The following is a 22,511-nucleotide window of genomic DNA, read 5'->3' on the forward strand; positions in this document are numbered from 1 at the left end:
TCTATTTAAAACTAGTTTATTTAGAACTAGCATACAGTTCATAAATAGATACTGCTTCCTCCACACTTGTGACAAAGAAGTTTTATGATAAGCTTCTCTGTTTCCAGTACATTTGAGAAGCTCCCCCAAAGTCACTGCTGAGAGCAAGCTCTGCACCAGATCAAAGTCATTATTTTGCACCTGGAGAAAGGCATAAACTGAACTCCAGTGAAAACTGGCCAAAATGGACTCTGATACAGGATAAGACACACACACTTTTCTGCTCAGTTTCTTCCAGTTAACATGCATCATTCAAACACTTAAAAGTTAACTTTTAGATCAGGGACATAACATTTTCCATCAAATACTTCAGGGAGATCATTTTATTTTGTTCTACTCATATGCACGTGGGGTTTAGAGCAGGTATATATATACTCACAACAAATATCATCAGGACAATGCAGCAGGATTTCTAGGCATAGCCTCCAAACCAATGGCAACCTGTATATTCCTCCCGTTGCCTTTACACTAATGTTCATGTGGTTAGGAGTGTTTTTAAGCCTTCAACCCAGAAGTATTTAGTGGGCCTCTTCAATTCTGTAACTGACAAACTCAACCTCAAACCAATCATGTGGTTTAGACTGTAAAAATATCGGTAGCGTGCTAGAGATACAAGTCAGACAATATTTACCAAGTCCCTATTTTAGTGAAGACACTCAACTTATGAGGTATTTTAAACAGTGCAAAGTGCCCCCTCCAACTTCCCACAACTGTAAATTCAGGTTACTCTGCTTGTTCAAGAACATTTTGGGTGCGGGGGAAAAAGGAAAAAGAAACATGCAAGAAGATTCTCAAAGCCGTAACACTCTTAGCCCTGAGCAGTTTAAAGATAGTGAAGGCAGATGGGTAGGAGGAAGTTATGTTGTTGGCTGCTTTCTTGGAGTCAAGGCCACATTTACATGAAGCAATATAAAAAAATAAGACAATCCCTACAGAAAGGGTTCTGCTTCATTTTACCCAGCCCCTCTTATTTCAGAGGAGGAGAAGCTTCACAGATCCATGAATATGGTGGCTTGCAGCTGGAGACAGTGTCATTAACAATGACAGCAGGCTTCAATTGTCAATTAGTTTCTTGGCTCTGATGTTGGCTTGCTCAATGCGTTCCCTGTTTGTATCAGCCTGAAAGAGAAATTCACACGTCATTTGCAGACTCCTTGCAAAAGCATTTCAAAATTCAAACCCACAAACTTCTGCAATGCAGGGTATTATCACTGTGGCAGGCAGAAGGGGAGCCGCTTCAGTTAACTAGATGATCTAAGAAAAACCCAGTAGCATAACCTCTTATTGGGGGCTTCATTCAAACTAGGAGTCCTGTGTTAACATTGCAGGCTACCAGAAGTCACCCAGTCAAGCCTATGTATTCCCCAGGGGAGCTGGAATTTTACTTTCCTTTTTGTTTTTTTTTTTGATAAAAATAACTTCAGAATAGAACTGATGCTTTTAAGCTTAATACTGCTTTGTTTCTTTGAATGATACTGTCCTTTGAAGATTCACCTTTTAACATTTTGATTTGGTTTCCACATTGTGCAATAGATTTCAAAGCACCTTTCAGCAGGAAAGGATAAATACCCTGAGTCAGGTGCCAGTCTGAAAGCCAGGAATAACATTTCCACTTTTATTGCTGCTTTGTACAGCAATTCTAACTCGTTTCTAAAATTTTACTAGTTAAGTTTGATCAGCAAGATTTATTCAAACCACTGAAATGAAAGTGTCAGGCCAAAACAGGTGCTTGAAACTACCAGAAAAACTATTGCTGCAAACAGTAACTCCCACTTGCAGTTAATCTGACCAAGCCAATTTCAGTCCACATGATAAAATGTAATAATTCACACCTCATTTTAAACTGTTATTAAATTTTCTGGTGTTCTTTAAAATACTTGAATTTTACTTGGTAATCCTATCAGATCAGTGGTTTCAGGGAACAGTGAAAGACAATTAAGGCATCCTTCATAAAATCATGTTGATTGCATTATTAATGCCACAACTCAAATTTACTAGACAAACTGAGATACTGACATTGGTACAACCAGCATTTGTGTCAGACTAACTGTATATTTGAGAAAAGTCTATTCCTCTCACTTTTAACCCTACTGGGCATTTAATGGTATCTTTAACTTCCCATTTTGTCTTAATTACATGGTTTTACAGCAATCGGTGCTCACTTCCGCTTTTTTTAAATCCTTAGTATACACTGTTCTTTAAAGCTTTGATTTCCTTTCTTAAACAAGATGCCTGTATTCATTTCATAATGTGGGGATTTCTAAAATATGCCTAACTTCCTCATAAGATGCACACCCCCCTATATATTTATATAGGATTCATCTGTTCTGGGAAGTTTGTCTTTAAAGCAGTAACATTTGAAAAAAAAAATAAGTTACTGGCTATGACTAACTCCATTTGCTGATGACGGCAGACCATGTCCCTGTGCACCTACAAAACCTATTATTCCAAAGTCTCCCCAGTCCCAATATTAACCTGTCCATGAGAATTAGGGCAACGAATCACCTGGTTTTATTTCATGTTCAGTGATTAAAGCAACTTCTTAGGAATTCCAGAATAATCTTGCTTTTGTCAAAAGTACCTATTCCCTACCATGTACAAGATTCCCTGCGAGCAAAAAATCCTCCAGTGTGTTTGCCCTTTCAATCCTATCAAGCCTAGAAGTTCAGTGTTTTCCAGAGCAGACAGTGACTTGTGCTATATATTTAGGTTTCCTGACACTCTGAAGCACTTAAATTCTCAGCTATGCACCCAAACACCCAGATATCCCTTATCCAAATCACTGCAACCTGAACAATGGCATAATCTTGATGCATACTTACTGCAAATACATGTAGATAGAACAGTAAACCCATTCCTTGTAACTTCTCAGTTACAACCTAACCTCTAAGCAGAAGGCAGAGAACACCTTTGGCACTTACCTTTTCATTTATCCGGTCTATTTGTTTATTCTGGGCATCAATCTCATTGCCCATATCCAAAGCCATGTTTTTCAAATTCCCAAGAATGTTTCCCACTTGAGCAAGATTTTCATCCATTTCATCTTCTCTGGCATCATTTGTTATCCTGTTCAAATAATTAAAGACAATGTTTCTAGGAATCTAAAGCTTGCTTTTCCTTACCTAAAATTTACTTTAATACCAATTATTGCACCATTATACCCTGGCTCAAATACACTGCCTGTCAGATGTTTCCCCCCCCTTTTAGAACCCCACATGTTCCAAACAAGCAGCCCACTAAAAAGGTGTAAGCTAGTTAATTATTACAAAATAGCCTTGGAATTTAAAGTAACAGCTACCAGAGGAAGTTTAAGACATGAGGTTGTCTCAAATATACTTTATGACAGTAAAAGTCCTTGATATTTTTAAGTCTCCTCAATAAATGAGCATGAAGCTCTACAATCCTCACAGCCAGAAACAGACTAATACCACCAAGACGAAAAAAATGGAAGTTTAAGATGAGCACTTCAATACTGAAAGCGCAAGTGTCTGCCATCTCCTGTTCAAGCAGGAACAATTCTTCCAAGCAGCAGTAAAACACCTTACTATTTAGCAACTTACCCTAAAATGCATCTGAAAAGCTGACAACTTAGGATTCCTAGTTTTGAGATGAATATAAAGGAGCAAACCTTGTAATATATCCACCACTTGGTCCTCCAGCAGCCTGAAACTGCTGCTGATTTATTCTTCTTGGTTGCATGGATATCACATGATCTGCCGAGTTCTCATTTCCATCTCCCCAGGTTGCTTTATATACCTTGCTAGCCTCGAAGTTCTTTGTCCTGCTCCACAAAAATAAGAGATCTGAACTGTCACACCAGAAATATGGTTTCCTGACTGAACTTCTGAATTAATCTAGAATTTTCAGAAACATTTGTGCCTGAAAGAGATTAGATTTTGTATACACAAAGCCTTGTCTATGCAATGCGATTTCTTATATCATGACAGTAAAAACATAACTGAGTTACTCTGGGTCTGTAATTTTGTTTTAAGATTTAATATAAGCACAGCGATTTCCTTACATTAACATACTTTACCAGAAGAGGGGAAGCTTATGACAGTCACAGGAAAGCTCACACTGTCATAAGATAAAGTTACATTTATGATAGGAGTTAGTCTAGAGTCAGGATTTTCAGGGAAGAAATGGGGATTAGCAGAAGTAGCTACTCTATGCAAGAAAAACATTAATCTCTACTGTTTTTCTGTTGAACATTGTCTGTTGCTAAATCTTTCCTTTCAAAGTTATTGTTCCTCAGGTTAATTTTAATTATGGAATAACAGTAACCATGTTTAACTGGCTCCTTCATTTTGCAATTTGATTGTACTAACCCTATTAAAGCAACAAACCAGCTTACCATTACACTTTTAGCACATAATTCAGAAAAGAAGTAAAAATAAAGCAGCACACTAACATGAAACAGTGTCAAGAATCAGACTCACAAAAGCAAGAGGGGAAGAAAATCTAGTGAAAAAATAACTGATCTAAATTGGGGTCAGTTTTTATGAACCCAAAAAACATATCTTGAGAGAATATTCTAATGTTCACCTTGTTTGCTGGCATTTTCAGGTTTAAACTTGATAATCCAGACTCCACTGACATTTTTCTGCTTCTTTAAAAAGCCTGTGAGGGGAAATCTGTTGTGTCTTTCAGTGCATCTAAGTTTACAATTATTGGTAATCATTTTCCCTGTAGTGCCTTTCAATAGCCCAGACATTCACATTTGAGGAGGTGTCAATGTCATTAACTGCAGCTGCAATTAAAAAATATTCCCCTCATTCTGTTGGCACTTGTGTAATTGAAAAGGGAAATTGTGTTTCATAGGCCAGATGTTATAAAACGTAATCTAATATGAATACATCAAGGAGAAGAAATGGAATAATTTATCAGTTCATAATGAAGTGTTACATCCAGCAGAACTCTAAAGAAACCTAAACTAGTCAATTCTAGGTCCTTGTGCATACACAGGCTTAAACATCTCTTTAGGTAGGAGATTTTTATAGCAGGAGAGCTTTGTGTGCTTGGCTTCTGGATTAGCAAAGTCTTAGGTGCCAGAGGTAACTGAGGAATTTATTGAACAAAGCAAGTGGCCTGAAAGCTACCTGCACAAAAGTAGACAGCTATAAACAAAACTGCTGCTCAAACTAAGCAGTTAAGAAACAAAGCTTCTCACCACCTGATTTAAGAGCTGTTTTACAAATTACTATATATTCACTTTTCTCGTATTTCCATAAACATAAGGCAATTTATACAGCCTGTCAAGCTAGCAAGGCCGCAAGCAGTTGTTCAACATTTCCACAGGTAATGCACTCTGTAGTACTTGACATTTTCTATTCACATGAGTATTAAAAGACACCACAGTCGCACGGAGACGTACATGCAGGCATCATACACATGCAAGCACAAATCCAATAGAAGCATCACTTCAGACAGCTGGTTAAATTACATCTGCGCTAGTAAGACTGACCTTGTCCTAAAATCCGCTTTCACCAGTTAAGTGAATACAGCTTCTTATCCTAGTCTTCATTTTTAGAAAGCAAGCATCAGTGTTAGGGAAGAATGGAAAAGAAAGAATAGTAAAGACCAGCAAACTGGTAAATAGTTATTAGTACATAGATTATATTAGAGTGCTGCCAGTATTTCGTGTTTTCACACAGCTTTTATGCATAGTCTAAGCCTAGAAGAAATAAGCACTATTTAATTCAGCAAGCTTTCTGATTCAGCTTCATACTTTATGAAAACAAATGAAATTCTTTAGAGATAACTGGTTGACAAACAACTCTAACATTGACAGAAAAAACAATGTCCCAGATATATGAAAGGCATTCAAAGTTTCATCTTCTTCTCTGCCCTCTACTTACCTAGTAGATTTTTCTGCACATTATTGCCTGTTTTGGTACACAACATTATTTTTTATTGTTATCTGTGTACACCAAAGGACTGCCGTAAGAATTAATGAACTCTGAGCTTGCTCAGTGTCAATAAGCTGCTTAGCTTCAGTGAAATAAAACTAAATACAGAAAACAAAGACTGAATGTGCCAAAATGCTCAATTCATCAGACTGATACAACTAATCAGTAAACACACCTATCTAGAGGTCAGGACAGAACCATCTGCATTTTCAAAGTACTAAAGCTCTAAGACTTTCAGCCTTAGAAGCCACACGTATCTATCCTCAAAGCATTATTCTGCTGGATAATGCAGACTCAGCTATTCCACGGAATTCTTACCTAGGTTTCTGCTACCTCTCAGTTGAATGATAGCTGGGTTTTGGATTGTTTTTCCCTCATGCTAAAGAGCTAAAAATGACCAAATACACACACACTATTCACTTCAGTGGTCACACTCTTAAAAAGAGCTTTTATCCTCTTCACTTGGAAGAACTATGATCACATTTAATTCACACAACTCAGTCTGATACTTTGCTGCTTAAAGATGTAGCTAGCACACCTCCAAAAATAAACGTTTTCCTTATATGACTGATTTCTGATAATTGTTTAGGCTGATTTGTACTGCTAAACAACTAAACAAGTGCCATACAAAAGACACTCTTAACTGACTTGGCTATGGTAACCAGAACACTGATGTTCTAGAGGCACCGTGAAGCAGGTCTACAAGAATTTATGTAATCAGTAATGAAACATTAAAGCTTTAACACCAATGTCTGTTCTCCTACTCTTCCTCCCTAAAGCATGAACGTTTTTTTTTTAATGCCTCGAGAATCGGTATTACTTTTCTTATTCAAAACAGAAGTTTTCCTACTTTTAAGTTAGTATAAAAGTACTTTTGTAGAGAAGTATTTTCGGAGTCCAATTTCTAACACAGGTAGGCACTTAAATATATAGCTATCTGCAGTCCAATCTGGTCTCGTCCATATGGAGATTGTTAGTATTTCACCAAATAGAAACTTTAGAGGACCTTAGGGCAGAATTGTGCAGGATGTTACACAGCAGCTATATTTACAGTGACAGGGGCACAATATATGCAAGTTAGATGCAAGTAAGCTCTAGCTACCAATCCACAATTTTAAAGGGATGCATCTCTACAAACCAAAACAGCTGATCTTCCTAGAGAGTCAGCATTTTTTAATAAGCTCTTTTATTAGAGACCATCTCCTAGTACAGTAGCTATTGAGCTAGAACTTCAGACCCAATTACCAACTGAACTGACCTGTTGCAAGGACAGACACAGAGCCCACAACATTTGTTGAGCTCTGTCAGCGTCTTCTCAGCTTCTCTCACATCCTTATTTATCTGGTCCATGCCTTCTTCTATGCGATTTAGCTGTTCTGGAAGAGAAACAAGTAACCAGAATAAACATGGATTGGGGGAAATTAACACTCCCTTCAAGCACGAAGCTTCAGTTCTATCTTCACAGTGAGATTAATGTTTTTTGTCTTTCCTGCCTTTTAGGACTCATTTATTTATTATTTATTACTGGAAGATATTCAGTGAAAAGTTTTGTTTACTACATAAAAAATATTTTCCCTATCCTTAAAAAAAGCACTTCAGTTGCTGCTTTTAGAATAAATGTAGTTTTCTGTGGTGGGAAGAAGAGCATCTCTAATAGAGCTGTATTACATTATAACTAATTCAGTCTCTCAATTACTTTAAAACCTCTTTACTACAAACACATCAGAATAACAAATAAGCAAGTCTCATTCTACATATGTAGTGTTTAATAACAGGTTCAGCAACAACTCTCTTGAATGATAATCCTTTTTCTCACAGTCATAAAATTGGGTGTTTTTTTAATGTTAGAGAGGAAGAAGGAAGAACTCACCTCCCTGTTCATCCAGCATAGTGATAGTTCTGATGCCAGCATCATGAGACTGCAGAAATAAATGTTCAGATATAAAATCAGATTTTAATACAGCAATGTGAAATCAGGTCTCTATAGTAAATTTGGTAAGCCAAGCAAGTTCATAATAAAACACTGCTAGGAATAACTTCCATAGTAAAGCTATGCTAAGTTTCAAATGGATCCTATGGTAGGCTGATAACAATCTTGCTTGGTGTGTCGGGTTTTTTTGTTTGGTTGTGGTGGTTTGTATTTGTTTGGTTGTTTTTTTTTAAATTATTTTAACATTACAGTAAGATCACAAAATGGTTTGGGTTGGAAGGGATCTTAAAGCTCTTATAGTTCCAACCTCCCTGCCACAGGCAGGGACACCTTCCACTAGACCAGGTTGATCCAAGCCCTGTCCAACCTGGCCTTGAATACTGCCAGGGACAGGGCAGCCACAGCTTCTCCGGGCAACCTGTGCCAGCGTCCCACCACCCTCACAGGTAAGAATTTCTCCCTAATCTCAATCTACCTTCTTTCAATATTCAGATTGAACTACAATATCAGTATCAAATAAAAAAGTAAATCTAGCTGTGCCTTATTTTGAAATGTGGCACTTCAGTTGATTCTTTATCCCTACACCCTTCAATAGGGCTAACACAGCCTTTAGTCCTTGGAAGGCAGAATAAAAGAAAGCAAAACAAAGCCTGCAAAACTGTTCATGAAAACTCAGCAGAAGAGATCAGGAAGAGGGTAGCCCATCACTAGTTTCAAAACTAAGCAAAAGAAATCAGCAGTGAGGAATATACCACTGCAGAACTCTTTGCTGGATTAAAGACTTGAATCTAGCATGTAAATTGCACCCATGCTTTACTATAAGCTGGCAGCATAGGACTGTCTATTGTAGGAAATATTTTAGTTTATCAATCTCCAAACCATGACACCAAGAGAAATAATGATGGCTCATTACATGCTCTTAATGTTTGTGTTTAAGAAGTATTCATTATGCTGATTCAAATGCCTCACTGATAACATAGCATCTTCAGTTTCTTAGCAAACTGCTACCGCCTGGACAGTGAGTACAGGCTCTAAAGCAGTAGTGACCAAACACTTCAGGGTCCTTATTCACTGGATTATTTTTTTTGTGTTCTTACACCAACAACAAAGGGTCTCAAGTCTTCAGCACTTGAAGCCTGGGCATTAGCTCCGTCTCTGCTTAGTCTCTGGTTTCCATTTGTCTATGGTTTATCCACATACTAGCAAAATCATCTTGCTGAACCAGTTAAGCTTTGTTAAGTCTACCAGAGCTGACTATCAACCTTATCTTACTCCCTACCAACAGGATGCTCTCTATATTTTGAAATTACAGTATTGAAAATAAAATTTGTTATTTTTACAATGGGTTATGCACAACATAGTGTAAAGGAACAGATTCCTCACACAATGTCACATAAACTCAAAATACAAATTTGTTTCAAGTCATGTATAAAGGTGTTAAGAGTTTAGTATTATACCTAGCTACCTTTAAAGTTAAAATTTATCAACAGATTGTAAGGTGTATGTAGAGAAGCCTGTTTACAACTGAAGGCAGCCCTACCCTCCACTACCCCACCCAACTAAGCCCTGCCCTCTTCCTCAAAGCAAGACATTTTCACACTGTTCACAGGCTAAGTGAGCTAAGAGAGAAACCAAAGGTGCTATGAGAAGCAAATGACACAGCAGCCAAAGGTATTACTGACCACTGAAGAAGCCTTATTATAACTAATCTGTAGCATTTGGAGATTAGGCCATTTTGCTTAAGAGGAAAACAGGTAGAAAGGAATTCTGTGATACGACTATACATAATGTAAAAAAACATTAGGTTTAACTCATTCCAACTCTATTGCTGAATTAAAGCAGCAACTTGTAATAATGAAGTGTGTGTCAAAAAGTTTGAGAAAAACAATAAAAGTGATTAAGATCACTTTGTGATAATTAACATGCTGCTTCTTAAATTAATAAATCCCCAGGGAATTCAAAAATGTTTCCTTACCTCAATGGCCAGGCCAAGAATCCTCCTTGTGCTTTCCAAAGACTAAAAACAGAATTTTAACATGAGTGTGTTAAAAGCGCATCAGTGTCCCAAAATCCTCTTCACCAGTTCATTACAGTAAAGCAATTAATATACAAAGGTTCATCCGCCTGCCTATATGTAATACATTCCACATCACAGTCACAGTGCCAGCATACTGGAGATTTTTTCAGTATGCTAGTAAGCCCTTGGTTTTTAGTACTTGTTTTTTAGTACATTAGTACTTTGCTTATCCCACTGGAAAGCCATTATAAAAGAAAATATATTCAAATGAACTTTAGATCATTTGAATAAGCATGAAATATCAACATGGATTAAGAACACTGTAGGTACCCAGCCTGCATGGTCTCAGTAATCGTGGCTGAGTGATCTGTACTCAGTCAGGGAGGTGGCTTTACAATTCAAAGGCTGAAATTCATTCTTACTGCTTGTAGAGGTCTTTACTCCAGTATTCACCAAGTGAGAGTCTGAAACATACAAGTATACCCTTGCAGGGTCACCACTCTGACTTAATACTTAGAAGATACTGTAATCTTGGCAGATAAGTAGTGTAAACCCAGATGGCTTCCTATAACAATTACCTCATCGGTGACCTGGTTGGCCCTCAGCTGGATTTCTTCAGGCGATAGTTCAGCCATGATGAGGAACTATTCCTTGTAAGTAATCAAGTTAAAGAGAATCTTCCCCCTGTGATAAAGAATAAAGGAATTATCAGTTAAGCATCAGAATCTCCTTCTATCAGTATTTTTGAGTTGAAAGCAGAAGTAGGAAGTTCAAAGAATGAAAGCCTACAGAATTAATTCTGCTTAGAACACCACCTGGTTAGGACTAGAAAGTACTAAAAGAATTATTCAGCTGATAAGAGATAATTTAGGAGCTAAGAGAAATGTAGGAACAATCAGTATGTGAAATAGTTTCCTTTACAAAACCTGGCTTGCAAAACATTTTTTGATTAATTCCTCATTTTTACTTAATCTAACAACAGATAGAAATTAAGTCTTAAAATAAAAAGCTTCTCCATGTTGGAAAAGCACACTGGTTTAGCCAGCAATCCAGAAATAAATTAAGGAAAACATTTAAACTACTAGTATAAACTTCAAGTGTTCTTCCTGTTCCCTCTGGGGAATTTCAGCAGTCAGTCAGAAGGGGAAACACTTTCACTGACCAAACACAACCTAAAATGATTCTGGTAACGCTCGAGAAACAGTATGGTGAATCCCTCAAATGCAAGAGGACCTGCAGAAGTTTCAAATGGTATGCTTGCCACTCTAGCAAAGGTTTTCAAATATATCATCTTTCTCTTATTAAGGATAGGATCAAGATGAAGCCCCAACACACTGTTATCAATATTGTAGCCAATTTCGGTTTAAAGTATAAGTTTTATTAAACTGAGTAAGCGATAGCAGCTAAAACAGCGCTGGGCGCGCCGGGAAGTCCTCTGCTCCGCCCAAGACGCGCACACGCGGTCCCTGGGAGGTGGTCCTTTATCTTTTTCGGTTCAAGGCCCCAGCCAATCCTGTCGCCCCTCCTCACTCGGATGTTGACATGGCTCTTCCCCATTGGTTCCCTTTGTTGCAGGGGTCTCATTACCGAGAAGTTTCGAGAAGCTCCCAGAGGCTTCGAGAAGCGTCCACTGGAGCCTCCTCACCGTCGCAGCCCCCTCCCCTCCCCTCCAGCGTTGCACCAAGACACCACTTTGAGCCACCCAGCCCCCTTTTCTCTCTCACAATCCTGTGCAACAATACAACTGACCTCCCCCCCATTACTTACAGAGTACAACAGTTACAGAGTCAAAAAGGAGTATTGTTTCACATAAGGACAGCCACAGAGAGCCTCCCTTCCCCCAAACTTCTTCATGAACAAACCCCACACATTACACACACCGTTTTAACTTTTGCTATTAACAGCAGATACATTTTTCCCTGAAGAAACAAGGGGAAAAAGCAAGCCCATCAATAAATGTATTCTCATTAGGGCCAGGTTTTTCAGAGCTAAGAATATGCATTTTTGTTGGACGAACAGTAATAAAGCTGGCACTCCTAGCAATGGGAAAACTGAGCTCCCAGGCTATACAATAATTTAATGAGATACTACATAAACTGAGCAATAAGGAGCTTTTAAAATAAAATTTCCCCTTAACTTTTGATTAGTCCTTGCTCTTTCACATGAGTAGCTTTTAATTAAGTTCCCATAATCCACTGGAATCATTCCAAACATCCTGCTTGACTAACAGAAGTATGTGCCATTTTTCCCTATTAGATAGATTTTCTAGAAGACATAACATTAGTAACTGCTCTTAGAAGGGCAAATTTATGCAGACTCAGACAGCTGTTAGCTAGAGAAGGGATGCTATTCACAGAAAGTGCACATCTCAGGGTGACTTGAAATCAAGACACCTAATCCCTTATAGCTGAAGTACTTCAGGATTTAGAGAATACTTCAGCAGGTTTGATCTTACGAAGATAAAATACCTCCTCAGCCTATGGCGACGAGTGTGGCTTCAGGAGTCAAGTAGCTATCAACACAATTTCAGTTTTGCCACCATTAAAAAGTAATAAGATTAGACATTTTCACATAAGGCCTCTATTAGCTCAGTTTGCAGTAGTCCAATTTCACTACACAATCAGTGACTTTTCACTCATAGACTTAAGATCCTTTCATGAGGTTTATTAAAGGCAGCTCAGTCCCAACTTTGAATTTGGGAATGTCTCTTCAGATGGTTTGCCCAGCTAAGGTCCAGTAAAGCAGGGCGAGGGAAGAAAGGACATGTTTTCACCAAGTTAGATTAAGCACCAGAAAATGACATCAGGCTGGTTCTTTGGGAGAAGATCTCACATTTATTTAATATTCAGAAACAGGATTAAGAGTCAATTATATAGGGGGACTGAAAAAGCAGTATCTGGATTACTGTAGCTGTTGCGGGCTTGACCAGCTTTCCCTCCTTCAGGTGCCACACAGTCAGGTACCTCTGCAACTTGGAGCCATAAAACACACATCTCATCTTGGACAGCAAAAAGAGAGAACATAACCCCACCCTGTGAATCATCAGCTTGCCAAGAATCCCATTACAACTGCATAACAGGGCCAGAAATACAGCTATGATTGCAAAGTGACTGGAGATTTCTTTTTCAGCAGCCCTGTTCTGCTTCACTTTGCAGCTGTGGGTTCAGGCTGTCCAGTTCACATACCAGTGCAAGCACAACTGCTGGCTGTATGATGTAACCCTAGCTCAGAGGCTCTGTTCGAGTTACCCAATAACCATACTACAGCCAACACTACACAAATCAGTAACAGTTTCTTTGCTTTTGAGGCAGGGACATAACAGTAATATTCTCAAACATGGTTAAGAAGGATTTATAAATTAAATCTAACAGGTAATAAGACCCTTAAGTTTGAATGCATGTTTGCAAATACATTATAATACTAACTGCATGCCAGGAAAGAACCCAGAATCTGAAGAAAGAATGTATACTTTACCAAGCCAGATACTGAGTTTTGTGTTTTACTCAATACTGGCAGAACACCATCCTGTACTACTAGAACCACAAATTCATGGAGAAGCCATTGAAAAACCAACCAGCAGCGATACTGAAGAAGGAGAAGAAAGGAGACAACAGTCAGCACTTCCAATTCCCAAGCCAGTAGTTCTTGATGGTAAAGTTTGGAAGGTAACATATTAGTAGCAAGTGACAGTTGTAAATTAACTTCAGGGCTGAAGCTCACATACACTTGAACTAAATCCACCCTGGGCTTGACAACCATGATGTTAATAAAGTCCTATGAAAGATAATGCCATGCTGAAATCTGATAGTAATTACACGAAGAGACATAGCAGTTACATGAAAAGCTACCTCATGTATTGTTACCTATCAAACTATTCCCCCCAAGCTTTGTCCTATTTATGTTAGCTCATTAAAGAACTGTCAGTTCATTATTTGACACAAATAAGTTAGTAGTAACACACAAAACTAGGTGTCTGTAACTGTATCTGACACCAGACAACATCTTGAAAACATAAGCACTTGCCACTGAATCTACCAGTTCTAAAGGTGGCAAGCAAGCTTTCTGTTCCCCTAGCTTGCTCACATCTTTCTGAACAAATCTGCTACCAGGCAGCGAGAAGTTCCATGGAAACCCACAGCATTCCTCCAACTTTCTCCCTAAATCAATGGTATTTCATCTTGAAGCTGTTTATGACTTACCTAGCACAAGAAATACATCTGCAAAATAGGAAGGAAAAAAAACCCCAACCTTCTTCTACACAGCTGACACCCATAATAAAGAAGAAAAAAAAAATTACATCCAGGATTCTTCAGAGCTGAGGCACGCATGCGCTTATCTTCTGATGCTCATATCTGGCCACTTGTAGCGTTTTGCCTCTTGTGAGGTGAAAACAATCTGAAGTGATAGCTCATATGCCCAATTTACAATTGCTAGAATAACTGACCTATGTGGGAGGATGTTAAACCATTCAGAACACTTGGTTAAGGGACAAATACTCTGACAATCTTTCATCACAGATAATAGGGTACAGTTACTTACTCGTCTTGCAAGATGTCTGTAAACAATAAGTTAGAACATTCAAGATGTGGTCATTTGTATTGAAATAATAGTTTGGCTATTCCAACAGAACATATACATAGCCAAATGAACACATACATAACGAAAGAACGCTCATCCCCCTATCTTTTGCCTAGGAATCATGAAGCACCCACTAAGGTAGCCAGCTCTTAATGTTATATGACAAAACTATTTTATATCCAAGACATGAAGATTCCTCAGGGGCAGAACACTTGATATAGCTAAAGTGTTCCTGGAATGTATTTTTATTGTAATGTAAGATTTGCTAAGGTAAGCATTTATTTTTACATCCATGGACAATGCCCATTAATCCCAGCCACAAAGTAACCAAAGAAATAAGACAGCCTACAAAGAGACTTCATATTTACAACTTTCTGCCATTTCACTTTATTTTCTAAGTGATAAGTTCTAAACAAGAGACCAATGTGCCTAAACACAAAGCAGAAATCCTTTAAAGAAAGGATGAGTAATAAGGTGATGTCACCTTTATTTACTTTCTGTTATTAAAAAGTACTCTGCACTATTTACTCAAGTTATCAGACTGCAAGGATTAAAGTTAAACACATTTCAGTGCAATTCCCCCTCTATCCCTTGCATGGGAGAACCTGGCACCTACAAACTACGCAGAAGTAACCTTGCTCCAAAAAATACATTTTCTTGAAGTAATGGGCCTCATTAAATTTCTCTACCAGGGAACTAAGAAGACTGCACACAACATCATCTTAACTATCACTGTCTTAAAAAAAAAACAAACCAAGATTCATCAAGAACCAAAAGCATCAAGGAAATAAACACAGGGCCTGCAAATCCTATAAACCTCTTTTCTGCCATTCTTTTTATTTTTGAGATTGTGGGACAGAAAGTTCTCCAGAATTCCAATTCCAACCACAAGCTTTAGATTAAAGGTTCTCTCTCCACAAGACTGCTCATAATGTGCTAAGCCTATAAGCTCACTATTGTAACACATATTGAAATCAGAATATTATGGTCTAAGTCAGTTGAGGATGGATTAGATTTAAGTTATTGCCATCTCTTGAACAAGAAGAAACAAAGAAATTAATGTCTCCACATTTTTTTTCCACTTATTAAGCCTTTATTCATGGCTCCAAAAACCCTGAAAGACCTTCAATGTACTCTCCTATTTGGAGCTGTTAGGTTGGAGAATGCTGAGGAAGAGACACAGCAAAGATGATTCTACAGAACTGCTTAAAAGCTCAAGATATTTCCTGCAAAAGAATAAGGGACATGACAAGCACTTTGGGGATGATCTTCGAATGATACCAGACCCATTTGAAGCATCACTGGCTTACAGATCTTCATTTGGTTAACCAACACACCCATATAGCAGCTGAAGCATTTTAGTAGGTTGTCTAGCCCGAAAAAAACTGTAATGTGACAGATACCAATGTGAGATATGGCTGCGTCTGTATTAGCAGCAGGGTGATACTCAGGGACTATAGTGCATATTTTCATTTGGGGAAAAGTGCTGCTCATACTATCACATTTCAGATGGATCAGTTACAAGTATTTATTTAGAGTCCTACACCAACCCCAACTACTTAATCCCAACATCTGCCAAGCTATCTCCTTCATAAGACTGCGTGCAATAAGAGCAAATTCAGTGCTAGTAATACCTACAGTGACCTACTGCCTGCATGTACAAGTCTCCAAGTGTAAATTACCTGCTTGTGAACAGGAAGCTAAGACAGTGTGGCTTTATCCGAGCTCTCTGTCTGGGAGTGTCTGAGAACAGACATTAAAAACTTTGGAAAAAAACCACCCTAAGGCATTTGAATGGACAGAGCCTCAAGATCAAAGTATGCAGCCAGCAACAACAGAGTCATCTTTGCCACCTGTCTTCTCAGTGAAAAAGACCAATATGGAATCTTTGCTGTCTAAGTCATTGATTTGAGATGCTTCTCTGCACCACTACAGGTTTTCCCTACAAGTGTTTTTTCATTCAAAATTGCTTGTACACTGGATGCCAGCTATTTATCCTAACACTCACTTTCCAATGTAAACAAGTTTCAAAAGCCGTAACAGTGAGGTCGCATGGTCTTTTCAAGTGTTTTTCAACCCTAGATCATCTTCTGAGGCTTCCAAAGTCCTGACAGCTATAGTAGGCAATTTACATGCTGTTTGAATGTGCTTTTCTTCAGCACTAGTTGAAAAGCAATTCTAAGGCTTATTAGTGTCAGGAAAAAAAAAGATAATTTACTTCCTTGGTTTACAACAGTTATACTATATTCTGGCTGTGCTACCCAAGGCACTCAAAACCAGTAAGAATTTATTGTCTTACCAATCTTTGTGAGTTAAGCCAAGTGCAGGACACCACAAGGCCTTGAAAAGTGGTTGCTCAACTGCAATTACATAGCCCACATCTGGAAAAGAAATGTAAGGAGGGAGATGCTGTCAGGAGTGACAAGTTTTCTTAAGCCAGACAGGTCAACATACACCAGACCAATCAATTGTTCTTACTGCTTGCACTTTCACAACCCCACCTTGAATGACTGTAAGATTTTTGTCCTGCATCTCTGGCTGACATAGAACACTTGTATGCCTCTGACAGACTCAGTGCCTTTCAGAAATTTGCCATAAGTCCATCACATTTGCTAAATACCATAAATTAATTCCCTACTTGCCATTTAGGGGTCCTCTGTTAGAACCTAAGCCCTTCTCTCTCAAGTTCTATCATGGCTCTAATCAGTATCACTTAACTTTTCTTCCTCTTCACTGATAACCCTAAACTAGAAGTTAAGCACAAATGTTTCTCTTTTTTGTTTTCCTGTTAAATATATTTGTGTATCATCAAAAATACACAGCAGGCTGTGTCTTAGTGCCTGGTTCCATAAATGGAGAATAAGAGGTTCACAATTTTCTCGTGAGTAGGAAGTGAGATGAAGAAACAAGTGTAATATTTTTGGCCACAAAAAGCAATATATGTGAGACCTAAAAGTTGGGATAAGATTATCTCTTTGATACCAAAACCATAAATTTTATTACATTTGCCTTCTAGAATAATTTGTCTTTTAAAAGAGCTATTTCCAAGTTGAGAGTGAAAATCACGTAACTCCCACAAACTGTTCCAGCAAGACCTCATGCTGACATCTTCATGTTGTTTTCCTTTTCAAAATCTAATGGAAGTTTATGGCAGCCAGGAACTAAATGTAGCAAGGTGGAGTGAAAAACTTTCACATGTATTGTGAAGTCATTTTTATGAAGTCATTATATGAAACAATCCTCCTATATTTCTAAATATATTTGACTACTTCATTTCAGATAAAGCAGAAAGTAATACTTGTACTTTATTCTTTTAACAAGATCTACTGGTAAGAATACCAAAGCATTAAGCCTTAAAATCCTGTTATTCCCAGTTCACTAGTTCCTTCTTTGAATGTTTCATATACATACTGGAGAAGAAACTTTAAATAATAGCTTCTAATACATCTAAAAGCATGATTGAGAAATGCAGCCTATACCTCCTTTTGAGTAATCTTAGCAGAAAGGTAGGAACTAGATGATACAACTCTGCTGTTGCAAAACTTGACTGAAAGCCATTATCTTATGAGCTGTACTTTAGGCATCAATGAATTGGTGCAGCTTCAGGTGAACATGTACGCTCTCTCAGTTCCTTCTCTTATAAAGCAAGATGTTGCCTTGCCCAAAATACAGAAAAATTCATGAAATAATATTCCTAGAAAAAAAGAAATTTCCATGCATTCTTGCAAAAAAGTAAAATTTAAATAGTTTACAAACTGGATGATTTTATGGTGAGGGTTTTTCTTTTAATCTTGCCAATTCTTCATATCACTAACACATAAGGAGTTGTTTTTATTAAACCCTTCCTTAACACAAATAGCTATCCTACTTGTTAGTCAGCTGAAATTCACCCCAGCTAATACAGGGTGGTACAAGGTGTCAACACCAAGATGTACTCCTCCACACGATTAGGCATACAAGATAAATGAATAAAGCATCTGTGACCCTGGGGAAAAGGCCAGAGCCCAGAACAAGACACTACTCTGCATGCTTCCTGCTTTCTCTTATCAGCTTCCTGACCACACTGCACAGAGGCGATAGCGCAAAGAATAGGCGCTAGGAATGCCACCTCCTCTGTGCAGTCCCATACTTGTCTCAACAATTCATTTTTGTCTGGCTGGAAAAGCCTCGTGATACCTTCTTTAAATTAGTCACTCACCAATACCAAGTAACAATTAACCCTAGATCCGTATGCAGACATGGACTGATTCCTTTTCTTCTAATCACACAAACCGTGCTATGTAATATGCTACATCAAAAAATGTAGAGCAGGGGAGGTCAGACGTATAGATTAGTTACTAAAGTGTCAATAAGCAATTAATTGTGCAAGTCACTGAATCAAGCAATTGACATCACAGGATGCTTTCCCTTTATCCCTAAATACCTTCCTACATAGCTGTTTTCTCTGTTTATGGAGAAGCAAAGCAACACCCAGCTGCTTACTTCTGACCACTGGAGACCCAGTGCCCTTATTAAGAGGGTGAAAAAGGGGAAGGTAAATAGCTAGAGAAGTTGCATAAAGAAATTTCCAAAGTTTCTTCAGCTTGTTTACTTAGGTTGTTGAATCATGTGTGGTAATTTGGCAACCTTCATTGCATAAAACAGAAAGAAAAAAATAAAGGAAAAAGTGAAAAATAAAGTTGACTCTACATTAGCTTCCCAGAACTGCCAAGGGCTTCAAGAGGTACAATTAGGAAACGCACAGTTTACTTCTGACGATTATTGTTTACTATGTACCACAACAGCATCTTGCTGGTTAGTCCAAAGCAGTGGGGCACACCAGTTCAAGGGCTCTCGACAAGCAAGAAACAAACACCCGAACATAGCACCTATGCTCCTCGCAGGGAGAGCCGGCCGAGGCCTTCCACCACTCGACAGGGCGAGCGCAGCCCACGGCTCAGCCCGGGTTCGGAGGTCCCTCCCGAGCCGCCCGTACCCCGCCGCGGCCCGGCCGCCCCGTTACCCCGCGCCAGCTCTCAGGCCCGGCAGCCGAGGCAGGGCGGCACTCACAGGGACAGCGAGGCCAAGACCGCCCCGACCCGCGAAGGCCCCCACCACAGCCAAGCCGAGCCTGCCCCGCGCGGGGCGCTACGCGGCAGAGAGGCGGCCACAGACCGGATCCACCGGCAGCCGCCCCGCCCGAGGCGCAGAGAGCCGGCAAGCCCCAGCCGCCAGCCACCTACCGGCACCACCGCCGACCGCAGCTCCCTCACACGCACCGCTCTCAAACGGAGCCGTAGCGAACCGCGCCACCCTTTACACGCCCATGTCCCTCCCGACCGCCCGGCCCCGGTGCCGACCGCCAGAGCGCAGCTCCACGCGCCCGGAAGCGGGAACCGGCACCGCCCACAGGAGGGGCAGCACACGCCACACCCGGCATGGCGGGACGCCCCCGTACGTGGGTGACGTCAGGCTGCGTACACCCAAGATGGCGCCCAGCTCCGCCCCTGAGCTGTGGGTGTGCGGTGTCGGTGCTGTCGCCGCGCCGCTGGCGTCGTGGGGCTGGTGCGGTCCACGTGTATGGGGGTGTTTCTCCGGCCACCGTGCTGCACATGAGGAGGACGTATGTCAGCCCCTCGCCCGTTACCAGAGAGAATGAGGGCGGAGTGAGAACATGGCTGTTTGGAATCACAGATCTCGCTTTGCAGAGCTGAGGCGGGCAGCCCTTCCGAGGTGTGCTCCTTCTCGGGCCTGGGTGACTTCTTCCCTGTTCAGCTGCCCTCAGGACCCCACCGCAGGGCTGCTCCCTCGGAGCGCCGCACGGAGGTCTCACACCATTGAGGCCTGCAGCAGCTTTACGTGGCTCTTGGAGCCAGTGTGGTGTGGGACAACATCAAACACTTTGCACAAGTCCAGGTAGACATCAACTGCTTTGCCCCTGTCCATCAGTTCTGTAGCCCCATCATAGAAGGCCACCAAATTGGTCAGGTGGGACTTGGCCTTGTTGAAACCATGTTGAATGTCACAAACCACCTTGCTGTTTTTCACATGCCCTAGCATGGTTTTCATGAGAATGCGCTCTATCCTGTTTCTCACCCATGTTTTATAATGTCATGCATTAATGTTGCCCAGGTTGGGAGATCTCTGTGCATTAGAACTTTGTCTTGATCATAATCAGCCATACCTCTTATGGCCAATAAAGCATTAGTCTTGAATTTCTCATAATTTCATCCCGCAGTAAGGTAAGGTAAGGTTTGAGAGCAGCAGGAGCTCCCTTAATTAATGGCCTTAACAGGTCATAATCTATAGTTGTTCATATGGGAACATCAGTGGGTTCATACTCTTGCATGGCCTGAATACAGGCAGCTTTTGTAACAGCTGTGGGAAGCTCATTTGGGAATATAATAGGTATTAGTAGAGGTTCTTCTCTTTCCAAAATACCTATTCTGCTAACCCAGTATGCCACTCTGCTAGTTCTCAAGTGGGGATTGTTTGAGGGTTCAGGACCAGCATTTAAAAAGACTCCAGGACCCCAAATTCCATTGGTGTCATTGCCAGCAAGTAAAATTCTGTCTCCCCCAGTTAAACATACTTGCCACAAGTATTCAGTTTCCGTTTCACTCAGCTTACGGCTGTAGTGTACTTGTAAATTAGCCATTTGAATGGGCTCATGTGGGGTCTTTTTTTGAGTCTTCTGCTCCACCCCAAGGCCCAGTAGTTTCTTCTGTTTTTATTAGAGGTCTGACCTGATATATAGGAGGATGTGAATTTAAAAGGGATGAGGAATCATTTACTCTCATGTCATTATCACTGGAGTCACCCCAGATGTTTCCCTCCTAGTCTACAAGGAGTACAATTTCTATTCTGTACAGTATCAGGGGGCTTGAAAGGTTGCATAAGCATCATTTCAACCTTTTCTCCTAATTTTGCCCTTTCTCTCTTTCTGAAGTTGATTTTGTAACTCTTCAATTTTCAAAGATAGTGTATGTTCTGTTTTCTTTCCTTTTCCAGTTTCTTCTGTTAGGTCCTGTATCTTTTTGCTGTCATCTGATCTATGCTGATAAGGAGTTTCTACACAGAAGCCTAATATTTTGCAAATAATTCCTTTTTCATCTTACGGCATCTGTTCACAATTAGTTGCTATTTTACAGCTTCCCAATTATGCCAATTATCACAAGTCCATTCTTCTGGACATGTGAGACTCTGGCTTATTCCATGTTTTTGTAAGTAACCAGTGGTACCATTTGCCATCCTGCCGACTTCACCGCAAGTCCCACTGCTTCCACAACGCCGCGCGCCCGTCACTGCTCAGCCGCCATGCCGGCGGGACTACATTTCCCGGCATGCACCGCGGAGGACCAAGTGTGCCTTCCGGCGTGCAGCGCGGCCACTTTCCTGGCGGCTCATTGGCTGTGTTGGGCAGTGGCTCCGCCCCGCCGTGCGCCGCGGGTCTCTGTGGGGTCGACCCGGCCCGCCCCGGCGCGGAGTGGGTTTGGTGAGGGTGGTGGGTTTGGGGACGTGCGGTGGCTGGGTCTGCTCGGGCCTGGCACGGGGATGGACTTTCGGGCCGCTGCCTTGGTGAAGGGTGTGATGTGTGAGTACCGAGGCCGCGGGGAGCAGAGGCTGCGGGGAGCTCCCTGGGGGACAGCTGGGATGATGGGGGGTTGCACCGCATCTGGTGGAGGTGAGCGGGGCAGGCCTGGCCTAGGTGGGCTGCACCGGACATCTTGCCTTGGGGCGGGCATGCGTTTTGCTTTGTGTTGTGAGCATCCTTTGTTGCTGCAGTAAATCCTGAACGTTGTTGCCCTGTTTTAATACAAGCTTTGCTAGAGCAGGTTCTCTGTTACAGATGTGTAGCTATCATCAGGTCTCTTCATACCAGCCAGAAGCGTTTCCTGGGTTGAAACGTGGCTCTGGGGGCAGAGTTGCTCACTTACCCTTCTTGTAATGCATTGCTAAAGGTGTGTCTTAGTGGAAGCATATATGAATGTGGTGATAAATATCTGCTAATTTAAAAAAGTGGGGCTGATAGTGTGAAATACTAAGGGTACAATGAAGT

The 22,511-nt window shown here is 40.5% G+C and overlaps 2 protein-coding genes across 3 annotated transcripts in view; one reads left to right on the forward strand and one right to left on the reverse strand.

Moving 5' to 3' along the window:
• On the reverse strand, positions 1-19,815 carry SNAP23 (synaptosome associated protein 23). Its single transcript, XM_062635690.1, has 8 exons — positions 19,696-19,815; positions 10,474-10,579; positions 9,854-9,895; positions 7,819-7,867; positions 7,207-7,324; positions 3,668-3,820; positions 2,961-3,105; positions 1-1,158 (listed from the first exon to the last, which is right to left on the reverse strand). The coding sequence occupies exons 2-8, from the start codon at positions 10,528-10,530 to the stop codon at positions 1,093-1,095; spliced, it is 630 nt and encodes a 209-aa protein (XP_062491674.1). The 5' UTR covers positions 10,531-10,579; positions 19,696-19,815; the 3' UTR covers positions 1-1,092.
• A 2,087-nt stretch (positions 19,816-21,902) lies between these two features.
• The window catches only part of ZNF106 (zinc finger protein 106), a 35,783-nt gene continuing 35,174 nt past the window's right edge, over positions 21,903-22,511 (forward strand). The window contains exons 1-2 of one of the 2 annotated variants that reach the window (XM_062635691.1): positions 21,903-22,046; positions 22,302-22,413. The gene's annotated coding sequence lies outside the window, so the exon portion shown is untranslated. The remainder of the gene's footprint in view (positions 22,047-22,301; positions 22,414-22,511) is intronic. The other variant, XM_062635692.1, reaches the window with a different exon arrangement.

The sequence above is a fragment of the Pezoporus occidentalis genome, unplaced genomic scaffold, assembly GCF_034315485.1.
Source record: "Pezoporus occidentalis ecotype Australia unplaced genomic scaffold, CSIRO_AGI_Poc_V1 ctg46, whole genome shotgun sequence".
In the NCBI taxonomy this organism is placed as follows: domain Eukaryota; kingdom Metazoa; phylum Chordata; class Aves; order Psittaciformes; family Psittacidae; genus Pezoporus; species Pezoporus occidentalis.